Source organism: Marmota monax, unplaced genomic scaffold (assembly GCF_021218885.2).
Source record: "Marmota monax isolate L192 unplaced genomic scaffold, Marmota_monax_Labrador192_F-V1.1 WCK01_AAM20220418_F8-fsc00069, whole genome shotgun sequence".
NCBI lineage: Eukaryota > Metazoa > Chordata > Mammalia > Rodentia > Sciuridae > Marmota > Marmota monax.
This window is the reverse complement of record NW_026695243.1, coordinates 1,185,520-1,211,879: the sequence shown is the minus strand read 5'-3', so window position 1 is coordinate 1,211,879 and position 26,360 is coordinate 1,185,520. Positions and strand designations below refer to the sequence as shown.

General features: G+C 37.8%; 1 protein-coding gene across 2 annotated transcripts in view; it reads left to right on the top strand.

Moving 5' to 3' along the window:
- The window catches only part of Plppr1 (phospholipid phosphatase related 1), a 313,126-nt gene that overhangs the window by 285,204 nt on the left and 1,562 nt on the right, over positions 1-26,360 (top strand). For both annotated transcript variants that reach the window (XM_046457212.2, XM_058578072.1), the window contains 3 exons: positions 14,570-14,820; positions 18,173-18,349; positions 22,429-22,560. In XM_046457212.2, the coding sequence (XP_046313168.1) occupies positions 14,570-14,820; positions 18,173-18,349; positions 22,429-22,560 (560 nt within the window). The remainder of the gene's footprint in view (positions 1-14,569; positions 14,821-18,172; positions 18,350-22,428; positions 22,561-26,360) is intronic.

Below are 26,360 nucleotides of genomic sequence, written 5' to 3'. Positions count from 1 at the left end.
CAATTATAAATCTGTGTACACTTAACATAATAGCACACAATTTTAAAAAAATGTACTATTAGACCAAAAGGGAGACATAGATCTTAATACAATACTGGTGGGAGATTTTAGCACATACTTTCATCAATGAGCAAATTATCCAGACCAAAAAAAATAAATAAAGAAACATCAGATTTAAACTGAACTATAGATCAAATAGACTTAACAGACATTTTCAGAACATTCCCTCCAACAACTGCAGACTATGTTCTTTTCATTCATACATGGAACTTATGCCTCAAAACATTCTTAAAGGATTCAAGAAAAAATGAAAATTGAAATCTTATCCTGTATCATTTCTGATCACATGGGATAGAAACAAAAATTAAGATCAAAATAATCTTAGAAGTTATACATGTGCATAGAGATAAAACATTCTTGAATGAACAATGGAGTCATCAAGGTAGTCAGAAGAAAAATTTTAAAATTTATTGGTACAAATGAAAATGGCAGCAACATATCCAAATTTATGGGATATAACAAAAGCAGTACTAAGAGGGAAGTTTATAGCAAAGAATGCCTACATTTTAAAAAATGAGAAAGATTTCAAATAAATAACCTAATGATGCAATGTTTTAGCAAAGCAAGAACAAATTAAACCCAAAATTGGTAGAAGAAATAATAGAATGGAAATAAATTAAGTGTAGACTAAAATAAATAGTACAAAAGATCAATGAAACAAAAAAGAAATGGCTCTTTGAGAAGATAAAATTGACAAACCTTTAGCTAGACAAACCAAGAAAAAAAGAGAGACGGCCCACATAAATAAAGTTTGTGATTAAAAAGAAGACATTACAAGCAATACCACAAAAATACAAACTATCACTAGGAATTATTCTGAAAAACTATGTTAATAAATTGGAGAATATAAAAGAAATAGAAAAAATGTTGGACACACATGACCTACTGAAACTGCACCACAAAGACATAGAAAACCTGAATAGAGAAATAACAAGTCATGAGATTGAATCATAACAAAAATTTCCTAAGAAAGATGGGACTAGATGAATTCATTGCTAAAGTTTATTAAACTTTAAATCTATGGAATAGTTCCTTAAAAGGGAAGAAACCCTTCTGAACTTATTCTATGAGGCCAGCATTACCCTGTTACAAAAACTTGTAAAAAAAACTTTAATATTCAGATTAAAACTACAGACACAGATGCAAAAATTCTCTACAAAATTCTAGCAAATTGAATTCAAGAGTATATCAAAAGGATCATTCAACAAGATAAAGTTCATTTCATTCCAGGGATGCAAAAATGGTTCAACATATGAAAATAAATAAATACACACATCAACAGAATGAAAGAGAATAATCATATGATTATCTCAATAAACACAGAAAATGGCATTTAATAAAATTCAATATCCCTTCAAGAAAGGCCCTGAAAAAGTAGGTATAGATGGATCATACCTCAGCATAATAAGGCTATGCATGACAAACCCACAGTCAACATCATTACTGAATAAGGAAAAGCTGAAAACTTGTCCTAATATTAGGAACAAGATAAGGGCATGCACTCTCATCACTCTGGTTCAATATTGTACTAGAGGTTTTATCCAACACAATTAGGCAAAATAAAGAAGCAAAAGGCATATAAATAGGGGAGGCTTCAAATGATCCTTTATATATTATTTAATACATAGAAAAAGCCTAAAGTCTCCACCAAAAGACTATTAAAGCCAATTAAAAAAATCAATAAGGTATCAGGATACAGAATCAATGGGCAAAAAGCAGTATGTTTTCTATACACCAATAACAAAGAAAGAAATCATGAAAGCAAGCCCATTCACCATAGCCACACAAAAAATAAAATACCTAGGAATAAAAACCAAGAAAGCAAAAGACTTCTATAATGAAAAATACAAAACACTAATAAAATAAATTGTTGATGAACCCCCCCAGACAGACAGACACACACACACACACACACACACACAGAGAGAGAGAGAGAGAGAGAGAGAGAGAGAGAGAGAGACTTCCCATGTTGATGGATTGGGAAAAAATTAATGTTGTTAAAATAATCCTTAATAGTGGTATCGTGGTGCATATCTGTAATCCCAGCAGGAAAACTGAAAGTTCAAGGTCAGCCTCTGCAACTTAACAAGACCTTGTCTCAAATTAAAAAATAAAAAAAGGACCAGGGATATGGCTCAGTGGTAAAGCATCCCTGGGTTCAATTCTTAGCACCAGAAAAAAAAAAAATTTAAATGTCCATACTACCCAAAGATATAGATTCAACATAGTCCCTATTAAAATGCTACTAATGAAATGGAACAAATTATGTTATGTGAATATATAATATGTAACAATGAAACCTGATATTATGTATAATTATAATGCCTCAATTAAAAAATACAAAAATATGAACAATATTCTTCATAGAACTAGAAAAACATGATACTAAAATTCATATGAAGGAGTAGGGAGGATAGGAAGGGCAGCAGAATAGAATAGACAGTATGATTGATGTATGTACATTCCATGTATGTATTATATATCAAAATGCATTCTACTGTCATGTATGACTAAAAAAATAAAAATAAAATAAAATTCATATGAAAGTACAAAAGTCCCCAAATATTACTCAGCTTTAAAGAGAGTGAAATTATGGCATTTGCCAGTAAATGGATGGAATTGAGAATATCATGCTAAGTGAAATAAGCCAATCCAAAGAAACCAAAGGCCAAATGTTTTCTCTAATATGCAGATGCTAATTCACAATAAGGTGGGAGGCACTAGAGAATAGTATTACCTTAGATAGAGGGAAGTGATGGGAGGGGAGGGAAGAGGATGTAGGGATAGGAAAGATAGTAGATAGTAGAATTAAACAGACATTATTACTTTATGTTTATATGTGACTACATGACCAATATAATTCTGCAACCTGTACACTGAGTAAAATAAGAAATTATATCCCATCCGTGTATGATATATCAAAGTGTGTAAATGCATTCTACTGCCATCTATAACTAATTAAAATAAATTTAAAAATTTTTTAAAAATAGATCTAAGACCTAAATGTAAAACTTGGAAATACTAGGAGAAAACACTTCAAGACACTAGTATAGGGAATGATTTTCTGTTGAAAATCATCCCCTATACTAGCCTAGAAACAAACAATAATTGCCACATGGGATCATATCAAACTAAGAATCTGCTTTCTAGCAAAGGAAACAGAGTGAAGAGACAGCCTGTAGAATGGGAGAAAATATTTGCCAATTATTCACCTGATAGAGGATTAATATTCAGAATATAGAAGGAAAAAACAAGTAATCAAGTTTAGGAACTTCTCAAAATAGGAAAACAAATAGCCAACAAACATATGAAAAAGTGCTCAGTATCATTAGCCATAAGAGAAATACAAATCAAAACCCAGTTAGAATGTCTGTTATCAAAAAAAAAAAACAACTAACAAATATTATGTGGAAAAAAAGGGGCTCACTTCACTATTGGTGGGAATGTAAATTAGCACAGCCATTATGGAGAACAGTATGGTGCTTCCTTAAAAAACTAAAAAAATGGGCTGGGGATATGGCTCAAGCAGTAGCATGCTCGTCTGGCATGCGTGCGGCCCGGGTTCAATCCTCAGCACCACATACAAACAAAGATGTTGTGTCCGCCGAAAACTTAAAAAATAAATATTAAATTTTTTTTAAAAAACTAAAAAAATATCTACCATATGACCCAGCTAATCCCATTTTTATATTGGGTTAACTTTTCATCAGTATGACCAAAATACCTTACAATAACAATTTAGAAGAGGAAATATTTTGGGGGGCTTATGGTTTCAGGTTTAGTCCATGGTCAGCTGGCTCCAAAGCAGAAACATCATGGTGGAAGGTCATGGTGAAGGAAAGCTGCTCAGCTCCTGGCAGCCAGGAAGGGTGGGGGGAAGGGGCCATGGACAAGATAAACTCTTCCAGGGGATACCCCTAGTGACCTACTCCTCCAACTAGGGACTATCTCCCAGTAGTCCACAGTGCATCAATGAATTAATCCATTAAGTAGATTAAACCGCCAATGATGTTAGAGCCCTCAGGAACCAGTCATTGCCTAAAAGCCTCACCTCTGAACCCTGTTGCATTGGGAACCATGCTTTCAATACATAAGCTTTTGTGGAACATTAAAGATCCAAACTGTAATGTATGTGAGTGTATGCACACATGTGTACATCTTCAAAGGAAATGAAATCAACATACCAAAGAGATACCTGCCTGCCCATGTTTAGTGTGGCAGTATTCACAATAGCTAAGAAATCAGCCCAGGTATGCCTACTAAGAGATGAGTGGATGAAAAAAATGTGATATCTATGTATATGATGGAACATTATTCCACCATAAAAAGTGAAATCCTGTCAGTTGCAGTAAAATGTTTGGAACTAGATATTATATTAAGTGAAAAAAGCCAGTTAAGATCATGGACTCCAGATCCTTCTAACCTTATACTTACTACCGGACTGATTTTGGCCAAATTGAGCTCTCTGCCTTAGTTTCCATATCTGTGCAATGTGGAAATAGCAATAGTGTCTATTTCTTGTAGTGTGGTACAGATTAGGTAAACTGATAATGCAAGGCACTTAGAATAATATCTAGTACATACACAGTGCTCAGCTATCATTGTTACCTTTATGATAAAGATGATCACCTAGTACCCATAGCAGTCTAATTTAGACATCAGCTCAGAATGTCCTTACAGGGAAATAAGATGAACATGGCAACTGCAGAAGAATTTTCTTCATTAGGGATGGAAGTAGAGATCATCATGTTAAGTGAAATAAGTCAAAGTAAGAAGGTTAAGGGTTGTATGTTTTCTCTCATGTGTGGAAGCTGGAGAGGAAAGAGGAAAACAGAGGTGGGGGTGGATCTCCTGAAAAATCAAAGGGAGATCAGTAGAGGAAAGGGACCAAGGGGTGGAAGGTGGGGAGGGAGGGGGGAAAGTGCTGGGGAGTGAAACTGGCCGAATTATATTATTATATTGTATGCATGTACAGATATGTAACAATAAATCCCATCAATACATACAACTATAATGTACCAATAAAAAATGTGGAAAAATTATCTTCATTAGAAAACTTCCCATGTGAATAAAGCAGGTTAAAAATGGAAGACTGTAACCATCTTTCCTCTTCCTGGTTGTTACTGAATTGAGAACACATTGACAAGAACCAATGAATTTCTCCATTGAAATGTTGCCACTGAGTTTTTTTTTTTTTTAATGCTTTTATTAGTGCATTATAGTCATGCATAATAGTGGAGTTCGTTGTGATATATTCATGGATTTGCATAACATAACTTGCTCCATTTCAATCCCTAGTAATTTCCTTTTCCCTCCTCCAGACCCCCTTTACTCTACACTACTGGTATTCCTTCTATTTGTTTTTAAATTGGCACATTGTAATTAGACATAAAAGTAGAATTCATCATGATATATTCTTGCATGTAAATAACATAATTTGGTCAATTTCATTTCACATTTTCTCCTCCCTCCCCCTTATCCCCTTCTACTGTTGTCTTCTGTCTTCATGAGATACACTTTTTAAAAAAATTCCTTATTTCTCTCTACCTTCTTATGAGAGAAAATAGCCAACTCTTGACTTTCAGACCCCAATTTATTTCACTTAGCATTGTGTTCTCCAGTTCTAACCAATTGCCAGCAAATGACATAATCGCATTCCTCTTTATCACTAACACTCCATTGTGTATATATAATGCATTTTCATTTTTCTTTTGTTTCCTCTTTCTCTCCCACCCCTATAGTGTTAATTGAACCCAGTATTACTTTACCACTGAGCTTATTCCAAGTTCTTTTATATATTTTATTTTGAGACAGGGGCTCACTAAGTTCCTGAGACTGGCCTCAAATTTGTGATTCTCCTTTCTCAGCCTACAGCATTGCTAGGATTACAGGCATGCACCATCACACTCAGTTATACCACATTTTCTTTATCCATTTGTCTGTTGATAGGTACCTAAGTTCCTTAGCTTAGCTTTTGTGGATTGTTCAGCTGTTGGTATTGATGCATGTATCACTGAAACATGCTGATTTTAGTTCTTTTCTATAAATACTAAGGAGTAGGATAGTTGGGTCATATAGTGATTCCATTCCTAGGAGTCCCCATACAGCTTTTCCAAAATGGTTGTACTATAATTTTCAATCTCACCAATAATTTTTGAGGGTAACTTTTCCCCCATGTTCTCACTAACCATTGTCGTTATTTGCATTCTTGATGATTGTCATTCTACCTGGAGTGGGATAAAATCTCACTGAAGTTTTGATTTGCAGCTCCATGATTTCTAAGGATGCTGAATATTTTTTTTTCATATATTATAAAACAGAGACAAATCCACATACAATCATTTGATCCTTGATACAGTTGCCAAAAATATGCCTAGGAAAAAAGATAGCCTTTTTAACAAAGGTGCTAGGAAAACTGAATATCCATATGTAGGAGAATGAAACTAGATCCCTATCTCTCACTTTGCACAAAAGTCAACTCAAAGTGGATCAAAGAGGGGCTGGGGCTGGGGCTCAGTGGTAGCATGCCTGCCTAGCACATGTGAGGCACTGGGTTCGACCCTCAGCACCACATAAAAGATAAACAAATAAAAATATTTTTTAAGTGGATCAAAGACCTAGGAATTAGACCAGAAACACTGCAATTGCTAGAAGAAAACATAAGGTCAACACTAGAACATATTGACACAGACACTGACTTCCTGAATAAAACTCCTAAAGCTCAAGAAATAAAGCCAAGAATCAATAAGCGGGACGGCATCAAATTTAAAAGTTTCTGCACAGCAAAGGAAACAAGAGTGTGAAGAGAGAGCTTATAGGATGGGAGAAAAAAATTTACTAGCTACTCTTCTGACAGGGAATTAATGTCCAGAATATATAAAGAACTCAAAAAACTTCACACTCAAAAAACACAATTAATAAATTGGCAAATGAACTAAACAGATGTTTCTCCACTGGATCTTTCAATGTAGCAAAAGGAAAAGCAAAGAAAAGTGCATCCGTTTGCAATGGTGATTTGATGGAAAAAGTCATCTAGACTTAAGAGCTAGTGGCTGCCCGACTGCAGTTTGAGAAAACAGAACATAGGAATTCCTGAGGGGTTCCTGCACACCCTTGAATGGTGATGGCAAATCAGTGCATTTACTTGCATGTTTTTATATGGAGTAAGATATTCCATCCTTTTCCCCACCAAAACAAAGGCCAGAAATTCATTTGAGGGTAATTATCTCTTGTTTTATGGGCTTCATGGTAGAAAAGCTATCAACATCATCATCATCATCATCATCATCATCATGGTTAACTTTTTTCTTTTCTTTCTTTTTTTTTTAAAATGGTACTGAGATGGAACCCAGGGCCTGGTCTACCACTGAGCTACACCCCAGCCATAATGGTTAACTTTTTAAATGAGAGAATATTCAAATATTCTCAATATCATATAATAGTTCTTTAATTACATTTTATTGCATAATTTTAATATAAAGAAACAAAAGAATACTCCTCTTTTAACAATTTTTGATAAGAGGTTGAGAACATACTTATATGGAGGAAGGGGTGAGGCAGGCAGGGGTGGCACAAGGGGCAGTTCAGACCAAGAAGCTGCTGGTGGAGCAGTTGAGACCTACTGAAGTAGAAATGTCCATTCCCTCCCTTTTGAAAGACAGAGATGCAGAGGATACTGTTACCGACTTAACCCAGAGTATCCTTTTACTTTTGATAATGCTTCCATTATATTTATCTTTTGTATTCCTTAATTTTAGTATCCTTTTACTATTCAAAATGTTCCATGTAGGTTTCTCCACATGAAAATGTATAGGAGCTGTATTTTCGTGAGCCCATGTGCTAATATTTAAAATGACAATATTGGCAACTTCTCAGAATCAGAAACAGGAACATTTCTCTCTAGGATGTGAGTGCCTAAGTAAAACCATACCTGTTTTTCCCAGGTTCATCATGCCTTCCTGATTCTTTGTGTTTCACAAACGTTTCTAACAAGTAGTGTTTATTATGTCTATCATGGGTCTTCATAGTCTAATTTAAGATTCTGTTTTTTTTTCCATTCTTGCTACATTGAAAACAGAGAAGGGTTTGGTTTCCAAATTGTAATTTACAAGTTTTCCAATTCATGAGACACTTCTAAAGTCCCAGTTTTCAATTATTCTCTTTGCTTTCTAGGTGTCCAGCACTAAGCTGGATTTCATGAAGTTTATAGGAAAGACTCAGTCACAGTAACTTACATGTTCATTAGCTTGATAGCCACCCTATGTTCTATAGAATCAAAGACATGAGACACCAACATGAGCTAAAAGTATAGATAACTACCTATGCTCATTTATTCTCTTCACCTGTTAGTCTGATGTTTCTTCGGCTCATTTTTTGGACTCATAATAACCTATTAAATTATCACTATGTGCCATGTCTAATTATGAGAATGTCTAGTATGTGCCAAGTTTGATGCAAAAATAAAGGCATTGCATGCTCTTATAAAGCTTGAATATTCTACAATTTTAATGGGTGAAATGGACATTATTGGATAATCATACCGATGTAAATACTGACTGAAACAAGGAATGAATACAAAAGACAAGCATAATGATATCATACTAGTCCAAAGTAGAAGTAGTTTTCCCAAGACCCCATGTGTTACCTTTTTGTTGCTGTGACCAAAAGGCCTTTCAAAAACAATTATTTTGAGTATCATGGTTTCAAAGATCCCAGCTCATAACTGGCCAACTCCACTAGTCTGGACCCAAAGTGAGGCAGAACATCGAGGTGGATTTCAGTGTTTGGAGGAGCAAGCAAATGATAGAGGAAAGCAGTTCAGGACAGGGAAATCCAGAAATAGAGAAAGTGTTCCACTCTCTAGGGACAAAATATGTACCCCAAAGGCATGCTCCCATGACTTCTCTCCTCCAGCCACACCTACCTGCCTACAGTCACCACCCAGTCCATTCAGTTAACGCATGGATTAGGTTAAGCCCTTATAACTCAATCATTTCACCTCTAAACTTTCTTGCTTTGTCTCACACTTGAGTGTTGGGGAGACACCTCATACCTAACCCATAATACCATGTGATATGTGATTGTCCATTTTTCCCTATACATTTTACACATTCAGCATTCACCAACAGAGTGGGATTCATCTCCAGAGCTGCAGCTTGAGAGAGAGTTATGGTGCAGATCATGGAGTTAACAGGCCATCGGAGCTCCTCTGCCCCAGAGAGCCGCCTTCTCCTCTTGCCTTAACCTCGTTTCCAGTGCACAGTATCCATGGATGCGAGGCCCTTCCTCTCAGACACAAGGTTCCATTGCCTAGTCGTCGTCTCTAAAAACAATTTGAAGAATTAGAGAGAAAAGGAGGTAATCCATGGGTAAATTCAAAGAGCAGAACTCGTCCAATGGAGAGATGACAGCCTTGTTATCTGAGCAACTCAATTCCTGGATCTGAGTCAGCGGGTCAGATGATAGGGGAAAAAAGAATTTTCTCTCTAGATTTTCTCCTGTGGTCCCCGTCTTCTGAGAAACTTGAGTTTCTACACTATGAAACTCTGTATGTGAGTATGTGTGACAAAGTAGGAAAGACAGAGACACAAAGAGAGTCAGAGAGGGTGAGATTTAACCTACTCCATATGTAGTTTCTTGTGGGGCAAACCCCTCTCTGATTTTCCCTGCACGTTGGCATCAGTCCTGGCTCTGAATTTTGTTACGGGTTTCCATTTTTTTCTTGCTGTCATCATGTATATTTTAGTGAACAATTGAGAGATGATCCATCAGAGGCTGTCAGCAAAGAGCAATTTTAACTGAAAAATTACACATGTATAATTTAGCACAGAGTGTTCAGTCTTTAGTTAAGAGGCTCTGTCTAAGGTCACAGGATCCTTGGGGCAAGAAGGAATGCAGTCCCTCCTCACTATCACTCTGTACTTGGGTCTGGGCTTTCTGAGGAAGCCTGAGCAGAGAGCAAGAGTCCTTTGGGGCACCTGCAGTCTGGTTACATACCTCGTCCAGGTCTGAAGGCATCCTGGCATGAGCACTAATACCTTTTGCCAGCAGACTAGTGATCTGTGGCTTTGAAGATCCTCATCACACATGTTGCCAGAATATGTCACTGTTTCTACCTCATTCTATCAGGACCAGAGCTGGAGCCCTGTGCTGATTGCATAGCCAGAACCAGGTCACAGAGTCTCACTTCCCGTTCTAAACTACTAGTGATCGAAGGTCCTAACTTGTCCAAATTCATCCTAACTGAAATCAGATGGAGTCCAGGTAAAGCCCTAGAACAAAACGAGGTACTTTTGAAAACCTTCCCCTTTCTTTGTCCTCTGGCTTACCAAGCACATGTCAGTTCAGTTCTTTGAGGCCACAAGGAAGAGACATGCTCTGGTTTCCTCAGATGATTCCTGTCACCATGGCAGAGCCTGCAGGTGTCACCAGCAAATGCCAATTTCTTTGTCTTAATTGTAGGCCTCTTCTCAACCCATTTGACTCTTTTAGCCATTCCTAATGCAGTCACCTGTGGCTCTGGTGCCAAGCTGAATGTGAAACTTCCCCAAGACATTTGCAGGGCTTTTGAGCGGTATCCTGGGAGGTGCAGGCCACCCTTCATCTGCATTTCCAAAATATTATTCTGGAGATTTCTTTCACCCCACCCCTGAGGCTTGATGACCGTATGAGGCAGGGAGCGTGGTTGTGTCCCTTTACTCTTTCAGCCAGATCTGGCCAGCTTCTCTACCTTTTGTGACATCCTCATCTGTATCCACATCTTCTTGTGCTCTGTGGTTGATTTTTAGATGTTCAGGTGTTTGGGCCTCCACACCATGATTCTTCATCTTCCAAGCCAAGATTTCAGTGTTTAGAGGAGAAGCAAAGCAGTAATAAATATCATGAGAACATGGCTCTGGCAAGTCAAAATTGCTTGACTTTCAGACTTTTTTGTCTGCTATAATTAAATGCAGAAATCCATTCTGATATGCAATCAGCTCTCCTGCAAGGAGGACACTATTGATGGAATAGAGCCATGGCGGGGGGTGGGGGGTGGAGGGGTAATAGAAATGAAAATGGGTTCAAATTTTTTAAATATATGATCTCAATTTTAGACATGAAGTAGGATACATAGATATTTTGATACCGTCTCCTTCAAATCATACCTTGCAGTACAGGAGAACATAAATGGCATTTCACCAGACTCTAAGGACAAAAGGAGCTATTTTTAGCTTCTCAGGCTTGTAAAAATACACACAAGTCAGGGTAAATAGCAGAGGGTGGCTTAAGTTCCTTGACAAAATCCCTGTGTGACTTAATGCTGTCTGTAAATCACCACGGCAGGTCACCTGTCATTGGGGTGGCTCAAGCCAAGCAGGTGGGCTCCCCAAGCTGACACAACCTCCTTCTAAGGACAGATCAAATGCACCAGAATAAAATTTGAGGAAAGCAGATGTTGTTAAGCCATCAGGAGAAGCAGACTTAATCCACCAGAGGCAGCAGAGAAAAAAAGAGGAAGCAACTCTCAGCAACAATACACAGGACAGTGACATGCAGAGCCGACAGTCACAGGATCACTGTGACCACAGAGGTGGCACTTCAGATCCTGATCCAAATAGCTGAGAAATCCCCTATCTCAGAAAGAGCAGACCAGCCCTAATTGGAGACACTTCTGACAAAGAAAATGCCACAGGAAAATGCTGTCACCTTCCCTTTTTCAAATCATAAATTATCCTCGTTTCCTGGAAAAGTATGTCTAGACAGACTTATTGCTCCTTAAAAAAGCCAGAGACTTGGTCTTTGAGATTCTTGCTTGGAAATGTAAAAAAAAAAAAAAAAAAAAAAAAAAAATCCAATGATTCAGACTTCTAGAACCTGGGGGTGAAAACTGCCATGCATGATCAATGGATGCCTGCCCACAGAGGTCAGACCATGTGAGTGTGAGCCAGCTGAAGCTATTAAGAGCCAGTTCTCATTGTGATAAAGCACATTCTGGCAAAGCCACAGAAAGGAAAATTATAGCAATCAATACAGATCAAAATGAAAACTGGATGAAGATTTCAGCCAAATTGTTCTTCCCTTCTGCTATAATAGATTAACTTTTTGGTACTGAAATCAGCACAATTTGCAGATTCAGGACATTCAATATGGAAATCAAAATTGGGTAGAAATTTAATTGAAACTCAAGCAGACCCTTGACACAAGGGTTAACACTGTCTCTCACACTTGACAACTTTTAAGTTGCCTTTGAAACATTGTCTTCATTATCGTCAGGCTTTATAAAGCCTCTTGATATATTTAACAGATAATCTAGAGATGTACTGAACAGACTTTGAAATAATTCACAGCAATGTGTCCTATGAAGAATTCTCTTAGACATACAAACAGCCAACAAGTATATGGAGAAATGCACAACATTACTAATCATCATAGAAAAGCAAGTCAGAACCACAGTGAGATATCACCCCACCTCAGTAAGAATGGCTATCAGCAAAAAGACAAAAGAGAACAAGTGCTAGTGAGGACAAGGGAGAAGGGAACCTCTGCGTACCATTAGTGGGATTGTAACTTAGAGCTGCCATTATGGAAAACAATACAAAGTTTCCTTGTCAGCAATCCTACTTTAGGTATATATGTCCAAACAAAATGAAAGCAGCATGTCAAAGGCACACCTGCATGCCGTGTTCATTGTACCACAATTCACAGTAGTCAAGAAATGGAAACAACCAAAGTGTACAACAACTGATGAATGGATAAAAAATATGTGGTACAGATACACAGATACAATAGTGGAATACTATTCAGTCATGAATAGGGAATTAAGTCCTGTCATTTATGAAAACGTGGATGAACCTGGAGATCATTATATTAATTGAAATAATGCCGTTCTTGTCTTTGAGTGCTGGCTTATCTCATTCACACGTAGAATTTTTAAAAATATATTGTTCTTATAGAAGTTGAGAGTAGAATAGTGGTTGCCAAAAGAAGGTGAGACCTAGGGCAAGGGAGGAACAGGAAGAGGGTAAGTTACAGTTATAGGAGTGAGAGGTTTTGCTATGCCAAAGCACTATGAAAAACAATAATGTACTGAATTTAGCAGACTAGAAGGAGGGAGCTGGAATGTTTTTACCATAAAGAAATGATAAATGTTCAAGGAGGCTGATATGCATGACTGGATTTAAACATTTTACGGTGTACACATGTATCAAAATATCACATGGTACCCCATGAACATGGTCCAATTTTTGTTTCTATGTATTAGTTATAAACAAATTTAAATTAGGAAAAAAAAAGATAATTCTGTTTATTCATGTTCAAGCTTGTTGAAGTTAATCCTGTGGAATTTACCAGAGAACAGACAAAATCTAGGAAGTACTGCCTACCCACAGGGTCCTCAGCCAAACAAGTCAAGTCCGAATAGTGGCCACTCTGTGATAGGTTACCTTAAGTGTCAACAGAGAATTTGCTGATGTGTGTGATTAAAGAATTTGAGATGGAGAGAGTATCCTGGATCATCCAGATGGGCCAAATTTAATCATGAGGGACCCTATAAGAGGCAGGCAAGAGAGCCAGAGTCAGAGAAAGAGATGTGGCAACGGGAGTAGAAGTTGAAATGATGTGAATGCTGGAAAGAGGCCATAAAATGAGTAAGGGAGGTGGGGGGACTGGAAAGGACAAGGAATGAATTCTACCTTGGAACTGTCGCAGGAACACAGCTCTGCCAACACCTTGTGTTTAGCCTGGTGAAAACCTACTTTGGACTTCTAACCTCTAGACCTTGATGAGAATACCGAGTTGCTATAAGCCACTCAGTTTGGGGAATTTGTTACAGCAGCAATAAGAAACTAATACAGTCAACAACACCCTTCCTTTAGTCTTATTTCCTGTTTCCAGCATCAAATAAAACATCCCATTCAATCATGATATTTTCTGTTTTTAAGGACAGCTCCCTAAAATCTTTTTCCACTCTCACCTACCGTGATATTATAGACAGCCTCTCCTAGAATTATTTGCATTTCCAAATAAGACCAAGAAGAATGTTTTCTATAGGTAGAGAATTGGTAGGGAGTAACTACTTAAAACTATACACCACACTGGATATTTTGTATGGAACTTTGTCTTCTCAAACTTAGCCCCTCCATTTTGTAACTAAGGACTCCAAGGTTCAAAAAAAAAAAAAAAAAAGAAGGTAAACCAAGTATTTTGCGAATGGGTCACCCTAAGTGGCATAGGAGCCCAGGTCTGTGAGACTCTAGAATTTGAATTCTATTGGGTGTGGTACTTATACAAAAAATAAATAAAATGCTAACAGTAGGTTGTTTAAAACCTCGATTTGGAAGAAATGGGGATTTGGGAAACAGGTTGTACTCCCTGGAAAGATGAAGGTAAGGGAAGAATTTGATTCTGGGAGTTCTTAGGATCTTTTTGACAGGTCATCATGGACTCCGACTGCTCTGTCTCCTCTCAGGGGCAAAAACCAATCATCAGCATGTGTCACCATTTTTAAAAATTCTTTAAAATCTCCTTTTAGGTGTGTTTGCATTTGGACTTTTTGCTACGGACATTTTTGTAAACGCCGGACAAGTGGTCACTGGGCACCTCACACCATACTTCCTGACAGTGTGTAAGCCGAACTATACCAGTACAGACTGCGGGGTGCACCACCAGTTCATAAACAATGGGAACATTTGTACGGGGGACCTGGAAGTAATAGAAAAGGCTCGGAGATCCTTTCCCTCCAAACATGCTGCTCTGAGCATTTACTCCGCCTTGTACGCCACGGTGAGTGTGCAAGTCTTACCATCTCCCCCTAAGCCAGGTTTTTGCTGGTGTGTCTCTCTCTGCCTTCCCTACCCCCATCCTTTTATCACTCTCACTTATAGCGATTTTTATAAAGACCCGTAAAACATGTAGCTATCAGATCAACATCATATGCTACAGGATGCGATATAGGCCCCTGAACCTAATCTCACTCCTAACATCTCAAAAGAACAACCTGATCTCCTAGAGGATATTAGTTCTGGAAAGAAATGTTGATGATCCCCTAGTTACAGCCTCCCATTTTGCAGATGCAGCAACTGGGACCCAGAGAAGAGCCAAGGACACAGAGTCAGAGCTAGGACTTTCTCACCACCCCTCACAGCAGTCTTTGCTAAGGCTTTGGTTCCAGAACAGCCCACTTTTCTCAGACCTGCCTACAGATTGTCAGGTGTGGCCATAAGTGAATGGCTGCCCTAGCAGTGGGCAGGCCCAGCTTCACTTTGCTTCTTCTGACACTCTTTCACTTTGCTAGGAGAGATGAGTGATCCTAGAAGGACCCCTAATACTCAAAAGTTCACTTCTCACTGCTCCCCACATCACACCACCTTTTGACTGCCCCACAGGGTTATAACATCTTCTTTATGGTTTATCTTCTTTATGAAACAACGGTTTTCTCTTATTTTTCCTACTTTTAAAATGTATCTGTTTTGGAAATGCCTTCATTTCACCTTTCTCAAGCCTATGTTTCCTTAGAATCCAGCACCCAGAAGTACAGGGATCAACTCAAAGGTGCATATGGCTGATATCATAAGGTCACTGATGAGTACCATGTGCATTTGCCAGTGGAGGGACAACTGTTGGCCACAACACCCTTTCCCTTATCTCAACTTGTTTTCAGGATGTGATTCATCTAGTGATTCTCAGTGAAAGACGGGGTGGGAGAAGGCAGAGGAAAGACCCTTTTCAAACTACCCATTGTTCTCAGCCATTCTGGTGTGCCTTGGTCCCATTCTCAAGGGGCAGGCGCCCATCTCCCTTCACCCCCATTAAGTAGCTATAGGAAGCACATTCTGACTCCTGGGGAATATTGTTTCTTCCACCACTCCGGAGTGGAGAAAGAGGTGATTGACTCTAGCTCTGGTCCATGGGGTGAATATTCTCTTTTATACAACCTGGAGCAATTAGTGCCTTTGTGTCCCATTTACAGGGTTTCGTCTACGGGATCAACTTGCTAACCACCAACTAAGTCTTAGTTATTCCTTTTAGAGCTATTCTTTAATGAATACATGGTAATAATGATTTCAACCGCCCCCCATGGTAAGGAAACATGAACACAAATAATACAGAAGCCTTGGTTTATAAAACAGATCAATTGTTGCTTGGTTAGACTTCTTCAATTTATCAAGGAAGGAAAAAAATCCATGCTTTTTTTTTTTTAAAAGAAATCATTCTGATGCAGTCAGTGTATTTTCCAACTTTCAGAGATCAATTTGTCCTAAATTATCTAAAACCTAATTTATATAAATCAGTTTACTCTTGCACCTTTTCCTTTATATCAGAATCCAATCTCATAAAATTTCGATAATGCCATTATAAAAACATCTTGTACTTAAACTACTGTCTCATCATCAAATGAGACAACCTTAATTGAGAAACAAAGAAGCAAATATAGTCAGCATGCATCAAATAGGTGTTGTAGTAGCACGTATCTTCAAGGATGCAGATAATCTAGTCCAACTCATGCCTCACAAATGGACTATAATCAGAAACCTGATACAGGATTCCACAAACATCTTCTGAGTCTGTTGTGTGTTAAGTGTTTTGGGAAATTACTCAAGTTATTGATATGCTAATTACTCAAATTTGATCATTATACAGTGTGTACATGTATTGAAATATCACATTGTACCCCATAAATATCACAATTATTGTGTGTCAATTTAAAAAGACAAAAGAAATCACTCAACAATGATTTTTTTAGGTACTGCTTAATACTGTGAATACTATGAATTAATCATAGTTCCATGCTTTTAATAGTTGGTATTCTTTTAGGAAAGATTTATAAAGGATATAATTAGAAAACAATGTAGGAGCATAAGAAATTATATTAAAAATATGAAGATTTTAAGTAATATTTCCCAGTCTCAGATTATAATAATATACTATAATTTATTTAACTTTGATATAAGCACAGTTTTTTATTTAATTACTAGTGCATACTGATTATCCCAATTAATGGGTTTCATTGTGATATTTCCATACATGCATATAACACTAGCCAGTTTTAAAGGGCACTGGTACAAAGAAACAGACTCCTGTCTTGTAGTATTCATAGAAATATTGAAACATCTAAGAAACTAACAATTTCCACTGTAACATTTCAAACCACATCTGCCTGGACTTATATGTGCTCCAGCTATACACACATACTATAGAATAATTTAAAAAGCATTTTTTAAGCGGTATTAAATGCATCACATTTGTTAGGGATGCATCAAGTATGCCCTCTACTGGTGTCTGGTAGCCATTGCCAAAGGTGATCATTTGAAAGAGGCACATCTTCCTAGCATTAGACAAGTAGGGACACATTTGATAACTGAGTCTTTGAAACCTAAGTCTTATGCAGCTTCGCACAAGAATACAACAGGCTACATCTCAGGTGCCACAAACTACATCATTCTCTATTTGGTTCAGGTCTTTGCCCTTGTAGTAAGTTGTGGCACACAAAGAAAAGTTTATAATGTTTTAAAACACTGGAGTCAATGAGTGAATGGAGCTGATCACAGTTTTCCCAAGAAATGTGGGAATCAGCTTCCCGTCACAACTGAAATCTGTTTGTGTGATGGTGGTTGGGCTGCTCTAATTTAGTCCATCAGCCGGTCAGCTCACTCTCTTGTATTGTTGCCTGAAAGTGAACAGAAGCAGCTAGTTCTGCGTGGAACACAAAAGGTAAAATGTACAGTCACTCACTTACCTGATCTCCACCATAAAATTCATTCCCATAGTGGATTTATTTTATATTGGAGATTGTTATCTGGATTTACTAATACCCTCAAATGATTCTGATTCCTTGCATAAAAAGTGCATGCTCTGAATCTTGTCGTTATTCTGCAGCCATTCCTTATAGCAATATAACTTCTGTTCTCATGTCCACTTCAATACAAGAGGTTGATTAAGTACCCTTGTTATCTGCAGCACTAGCTTCCTACCAACACTTTCTACTAAGGAGCTTTAGTGAAGCTGTTCAAGGGGAAATAGTAAACGTGGCTGCTTTGGGGTGACCCCTGCTTGTGTGGCCGTGCATACCGGTGCATGCACCAGTACAGAGAGGCTGTCTGGTTTCTGTCATTCCCCGATTTCTGTTCCACTCCAGATGTACATCACAAGCACAATCAAGACGAAGAGCAGTCGACTGGCCAAGCCAGTGCTGTGCCTCGGGACCCTCTGCACAGCTTTCCTGACCGGCCTCAACCGGGTCTCAGAGTACCGGAACCACTGCTCAGACGTGATCGCAGGCTTCATCCTGGGCACCGCGGTGGCCCTGTTTCTGGTACGTCAGCCTCTTTCTTCCTACCTTGGTCCCCAAGGCTGAGGTCATACTGAGTGGGGTTTTATAGACCTTGCAGTCCAATTCCATGTCCTGACATTTTGGGGTGCAGTTATTCTCCATGTATCATGCATCCTTTTGCTGCAAGAGTGAATTCAAAATACATTTTTTTCCAGAAATATGCTTGACCATTTTCCTTCTGGAGGTCAGGGAGAGGGGTGCTCAAGAAGGATAGCTTACTCTATTTCCTTCACCACTGGTCCTAAATTGGGGATGGGCAGACTGATAATGTGGCACATCTGCAAACCAGTGCTCTTTAAGTGTTTCTTCACATGTTTGGGGGCAGAAGCTAAGTGTTTATAGGGAAAGATAAGGAAGAGCTGGTAGAAGTAGGCAACCTCTCCTCCAGCATCCCAGGAAACTGCATCCTGGCCCCAGGAGTCATCATAGTGCATTTATCCTCCTCAGAAATAAGGAACCCTGCAACTATCCACAGCAATTCCTTTTGGAAGGCCTCTTGTTATTTGAACATGCCCTTGGGCACCTTATTTCCACCACAGTGGCTTCTACATGTAATCTTCTGGGAGAGGAATTTTGGTTAACATATTTTTCTCCACATCTTTACATTTGTTTTTTTATTAATTTTTTTATGTATGACAGCAGAATGCATTACAATTCTTATTACACATATAGAGCACAATCTCGCATATCTCTGGTTGTATATAAAGTATATTCATACCAATTCATGTCTTCATACATGGATAATAATGCCCATCACATTCCACCATAATTTCTAACCCCATGCCCCCTCCCTTCCCCCACCACCACTCTGTCCTATCTAGAGTTCGTCTATTCCTCCCATGCTCCCCCTCCCTACTCCACTATAAGAGTCACCTTATATTAGAGAAAACATTCAGCATTTGTTTTGGGGGGATTGGCTAACTTCACTTAGCATTATTTTCTCCAACTCCATCCATTTAGCTGCAAATGCCATGATTTTATTCTCTTTTATTGCTGAGTAATGTGGGACTGCAAATTGGTGCAGCCAATCTGGAAAGCAATATGGAGATTCCTTGGAAAACTGGAAATGGAACCACCATTTGACCCAGCTATCCCTCTTCTCAGTCTATATCCAACGGATTTTAAAACTGCATACTACAGTGATGCAGCCACATCAATGTTTATCACAGCACAATTCACAATAGCTAAACTGTGGAACCAACCTAGATGCCCTTCAGTAGATGAATGGATTTAAAAAAATGTGGCATATATATCTACATTTTTAATATTTTAATGCCTCAAATAGATGAGGGCTTGGCCACCTGCTCTCCTAGAAAATCTCTTAAGCTGAGTTGTTTGGGAAAAGGTGAACTTCTATTCTTTTTTATCTTGTTTTTCTATCCACCCCCTATGGTTTTATTGATGTATAATAGTCAGATAATAAAAGGCTAATAAATTGTCCAATTTGATAAATTTTGGCATACAGATATAGTCATCTCTCTCACTCTTTATTTCCCCTCTTCCCTAGGCAACCATTTACCTTCTGTCATCCTGTTAGTTTGCCTTTTCTAGCATTTCACATAAATGGAATCATATGATGTGTGTTTTTTTCTGGCATCTTACATCCAACAATCATTTTACGACCTATTCATGTTACAGAATACATCGATAATTTATTCCTTTTTATTGCTATGTAGTATTTTATTGCATGGCTATATGTCCATGGAGGTACTGGTTTTTTGTTTTTTGTTTTGTTTTTGTTTTATCTCTAAGGATTTACAATAGACCCAGAAGGATTTACAATGAATCACCAGACCTAGAAACCTACATTCTGCATGAAATAAATCCCGTATCATAATCAGAAAGCCTCCCCAAGGAGAAAAGAGCCGTCCGTTTCAAAGGCCTCCCCCCGCCATTTCCCTTTCTGCCATTTTCCATCCAAGATCCTTTATGAATGGCATCCCCCAAAATTGATTGTACAGTCATATGACATACCTCCTTTTCCTTCCCCAGTATAACAGTGTGCCTGTCTGAGCTTCTAACTCAGTTTCTCAACTCATCTGCTAAGATGCCACAAAAAAAGGCTAACACATTTATTCAGAACCCTGATTTTAGAGCTCTATTATAATTTGAAGTTACTTTGAACAGACTCAGTTTCTTTCTGTAATAACAAAAAAAAGTCTCATCTAACATAGTCTGGGTCAAATTACAGAAAAAGTGGTGCTGGAATGATCCCAAGATGCCAATATCTCATAAGAGATAATTCCAGAGGAAATTATTTTTAGAAGAGGGAAAGAATATAGGTATCTTCAAGAAAAGAAGCCATTCAAAGGGAGATCAATGGAACATACATGAACACTTGGGCTCAAAAGAAAAGCTAAACCAAACAGTTTTGACATCCATCAGTCCTAGAACCAGCTATTCCCAGCTCAGGTCAAAGAGTATTTCTGACTGTCCCCAGCAATTTTGTGGGGTCTTTGTAAGACGATATCTGTGAATGCTGCTGTGTTTGCTGGAGCCCCAGACAAATTCTGCACCAACATAAAATTTCTTTTCTCTCAGTATCTTGCAGTCCTGTTCCTACCACTGAGTTACTGTCTGGTCTGTTATTACTTTCAAAGTACTTCACAGTTGTTAAAATGTGTATTCTAAGTGACCTTTACCTAAGATCCAGATCTGCTATAGAATTGTGTTGGCATAAGAAGGACCCCCCTTGACTGCATGTGCACAGCTCACAGACACATATGGGGCTAGGAAATGGGAGAGGAGGGATGTCATGGCGGAGACTGGAAACATTCCAAAGAGACTTGGAGATTTGGTGAGGAAATAGAGAGGAACAATAACCGAGGATGGCAGCGCACTGGTGGCACATGCTCAATGTCATTTTACATGTTTGTGTTTCCCATAAGAAAGAATGTGAGGAAATGGCAAGGACATTATTAGTTGAGCAATTATTACATAGTCTACTCTTACTTTGAGCACATCAAATCATGTGTTCCTCCACAACCTTAGCAATATTTTTATTCATTTTATAGAGGAGGAAGTGAGGTTCAAAGTCACCAAACTTGCCCAATAACCACCCAATCAATAAGCCATGAATCTGACCTGGGTCACTCAACTCCAGGACTCCCTTCTTCCATTTCCCAAGCAGAGGGAGTTTAAGAAAAACTGGAGATTGAGCTGGAGGTAAGCCAGATAAAGAACATTTATGTAAACGGTCTGAAGGGTGACAGGAAAAATTCAAAAACACCAGATGTAGAAACAAAGATGCAGAATAATGCAAAAAAAAAAAAAAGAGGCAGATAAATGCTACATAGGCAAAAGTAGCAAAGAAGATGATAAAAATGCTTGACTCTGATAGAAAAATGAAGAAAAATGAGTAATAATTTATAGGAGACTTTTTTTTAATGGCAGTAGTAAAAAAAAACTACCACTAGTGAGTCATTTAACTCCAAGATAATAGTAGTCACATAGTTTGAGGATGATCAGCTTAGGTAGAAATTAAAGACCAGCCAATGTTGGCTGAGTACTTGCTATGTTTGGCACTTATTAAGAGGCAAAAAGTCTAGAAGTGATTTAAGGGCTCTGGAATTTAAACCTCTGTGTGGCCTTGGACAAGTTAACCTATTTCCCTTATCTAAACTGGAGACAATAATAGTACCTTCCTTGTGAAATTATTGGGTGGGTTAAATGAAATGAGATAAAACATTTAGGCTGGTACCAGACACATAGTGGTCCTCAATACATGTTCCCTGTTACTAGGGGTGGTTCACATTCGTCATCTTTAATTGTTACAGATCAATGAGATGGGTATTCCTATTCCCATTTTGTAGCTGAGGACACAGGCTCAATGGTGTGGATTTATTGTCCCTGGCCATCTGGTGAATACACAGCTGCTTCCTCAGCACTTAAAATGTACTCAGCAGAGACCTCAGACTTTCTCCTGGTCCCTACCACCTCATTCAAAGGAAAAAGAGTCACTATAGTGATGATATTCACAGGAAGAGGCCTGCAACCTTTAGAGATGGCCAGGCACTGATGGCTCTAATCTTACCCCAATCTTTTTTCCCCTCATCCTGCAGGGAATGTGTGTGGTCCATAACTTTAAAGGAACACAAGGATCTCCTTCCAAACCCAAACCTGAGGATCCCCGTGGAGTACCCCTAATGGCTTTCCCAAGGATAGAAAGCCCTCTGGAAACCTTAAGTGCACAGGTATAGTAAAGTGGATTTAGCAGAGCAGACCCAGAGGCTCAAACCTGTGACCTCGTGAGGTCAATCAATCCATTCCCCTATTGGGGGCAGGACATCACTGAATCTACCTGACATCAATAAAAATCCAATTCATTCATTATAAAGGCCTTCACAAAAAGGAGTTCATTCAGGGATTTGGCTACCATAAATCCTCAGGAATTTCTTAGAAATGTTCAACTTAAACCCAAGATGCTTTAGGATATTTGGACCCCCTGTGTGTTATCACATTTGTGACATTTTGACTAATAGTTGCCTTTGTACAGTATAGTTGTCCCTTAGTATCTGTAGGAGAGTGGTTCCTAGACCTCCAAAGGATACCAAAATTCAATTTTGGTTAGGTCCTTTCTCTAAAGTGGTATATTATTTATGTATAGCCTGTATGCAAACAACCATTTGAAATCTGTAGATAAGTTACAATAACTAATATGATGTAAATGCTAAGTAAATAGCTGTTATATCATTTAGGGAGCAGTGACAAGGAAAATGTTCTGTATATGTTCAGTACAAACATTTTTTTTTTCAAATTTTTCGATCTGTGGTTGATTGAATCCACAGATGGGGAACCCACAGATATCAAGGGTCAACCATATTTGGTGGAAAAGGTTTGGCTACAGCAAATGATTTAAGCAGGAGGCATAGTAAAAAGGCTACTAACTAAATATACTTTTGGATCTGTTTTGATGCTAGAAATCCCATGCAACCCCTACTTTTTTTTTTTAGAGAGAATTTTTTAATATTTATTTTTTAGTTTTCGGGAGACGCAACATCTTTATTTGTATGTGGTGCTGAGGATCAAACCCAGCGCCGCGCGCATGCCAGGCGAGCACACTACTGCTTGAGCCACATCCCCAGCCTAACAACCCCTACTTCTTGATCAGTTATTCTACAACAGGACCTTGTTTCATGCCCAAGATATCAAAAAAAAAAAAAAAGCACACAGTCCATGACCTCAAAGAACTGAGATGAATAGAAAAGACAAATATAAATAAGTTACCATATGATGTGCTGAATCAGATAACTGCTCAAAGTGCTGAATACAAATTCAGGGGGAAAAAAAACTCTGAGAAAACAAGGAAAGCTATAGAGAAAACTTGCCAACTGAAAGGAACCTAGAAAAATAGTATTAAGCACTTATTTTTGCTTAGAATATTTGTTCAGTGCTTTACAAATGTATTCTTAACAACCATATTGAATCGGTACTATAATTCCCACTCCCCAGACAAAAATACTGAAGTCAGCACTGTTAAATTATTTGCCAAAAAACACACAGCTAGGAAGTTGGAGAGCTGGGGATAAGTAAGAATTTTTCAAGCAAGTGGAGACAGCTAATAATATAAGTGTTTTCATTAGAATGCTACTTGTTTCAGGTATCGGAGGTCCTACTAAGACATCTCTTTTCTGTGGTAGTCTATCTTAAAAGTTTTTTTATAGGGCTAGGGATATAGCTCAGTTGGTAGAAGTACCTGCCTACCTGCCTCACATGCACAAAACCCTGGATTCAATCCCCAGCACCACAAAAAAATAAAGAAATAAATAAGAAGTTGTTTGTTTATACTTGGTATTATTACTAAACCAATTTTATAGATGGTACAAGGAAAAAGGAAAACCCCTCCCATTGTAATTATCATGCACTGTGTATGAGTGTAGTATGAATATTTTTATTATTTAAAAATTAACTATCAGACTTCTATCTGATAAGCTATCCTATGCCTCTTAATCTTCAATGAAGTCTTATTTTTATTAATGAATCAGAACAGAAAAGCAATAAAGCTATTTCCATTTTGGGAAAAATAGTTAAGGCTCATCATGAAACCTAGTGCTCAGTATTTTTTTAACTTGTTTTGTCTTCTAATAAGGTGAATATTTTCAATGGTCTAATTAGAAGCAGCATGTTAAAAACATATTTTGTTTTTTCATATATAACCTGATGGTACCAGCTAAATGACAAATTCGTCAACAGTATCTTTTGATAAAAATGGTAAAACTTTAAAAGCTAGAGTCTCTCTCTTTAGCTTTTCTTTATTATGCAAGTAGGTTCTTGTGCCCAGTGTGGTCACAGTGTCCACTATTTTTGAGATGAAGCAACTGAAACAAATATAAATTTTAAAAGAGCAAAAAATATTTGATATGTAAATATACCACAGGGAATACAATCATATTCAATCTTTGCCTCCTTGTAAATGCTTTCCCCTCAATGTCTTGGTCTAAGAATAATTTCTTGGCATATCATCATTCTGCCCAACACTGCCCATGCATTACCTTCTGTATGAAGCCTTTCCTATTTTCTTTCTCTCTTCTCCTTCAAGATTATTAATAGTTTATCAGACCAAGAAATGTCTAGGACACATTAAGAAATTAAATACCACACTCATACATTGTTGGTGGGACTGCAAATTAGTCTAAGTATAACCACTCTGGAAAAGTAGTATAGAAATCCCTTGAAAGACTAAAAAGGGAACTACCATATGACCCAGCTATCCCATTCCTTGGTATTTATCCAAAAGATCTATAAATCAATATACTATAGTGATATAGCCACATTAATGTTTATGACAGTACCACTCACAATAGCCAAGTTAGGGAATCACCCAGATGCCCATCAACAAATGAATAGATTAAGAAATTTTGTAGATATACATAATAGAGTTCTACTCAGCCATAAAAAATAATGAAATTGCCAGGAGTGGTGATGCACACCTGTAATCCCCGTGGCTTTAGAAGCTGAGACAGGAGAATCTTGAGTTCAAAGTCAACCTCAGCAATGGCGAGGTGTTAAGCAACTCAGTAAGACCCTGTCTCCAAATAAAATACAAAATACGGCTGGGGATGTGGCTCAGTGGTCACATGCCCCAAATTCAATCCCTGATATCAAAAACAAATAATGAAATTATGGTATTTGCCAGTAAATGGATGGAAATGGAGATCATCATGCTACGTGAAATAAATCAGATGAAGAAAATCAAGGGTGAAATCTCTCTCATATAGGAAAGCTAAAGCAAGATAAGGAAAAAAAGGCAGGGGTGGGATGTACAGGCTATCATAAAGATAGAAGAAAGATCAATGGAGGAGGAAAGGAGATCAGAGGGAGGAAGGAGAATGGAAAGGGTGAGGAATTGCAGAATGAATTTAACAAAATCATACTATGTGCATATATAAATATACCACAGGGAATCTCACCTTTACCTTTATGTACATATAGAAAGCACCTAAAACAAATAAATGAGAAAAAAGGAAGATCAATAGAAGAAGGAGAATGGCAGAGGGAGTAGGTGAGGGAAAGTAGGTGGGGAATAGGGACTGAAATGGAATAAATCAAATTTTTAAACTGAAGTACCAGTTTTGAAAACTGCTTTATTAAGATAGATAAAATATTTTGAATCTGTTATTTATCTCAATAACTGCAGTAAGACTATGCATAAATTTATTGTCCACTAGGAGTGTAGTTGAACTTCTTTCAAATTTGTCACTATCTTTGTGACATCTCATCTAGATACAATAGGCAAGGCCTTGGGGTGATAATGACAAGCTATATAAGCAAAAAAATTGATAGAATTACAAGGGAAAATGCACATTTTCAATCATGGTGGATTTTAACACATTTTTATCAATAATAAGTAAGCAAACAAAATATAGTAAGGATAGAGACAATAAGATTGGTCTAATATGCATTATGTATAATCCTCCTCTAAACATGTGAAACAAATCATAAACAAGAGCATGAAGCAAATCTTAAGTCAGTTTAATGGCTCTTGCATTAAGTA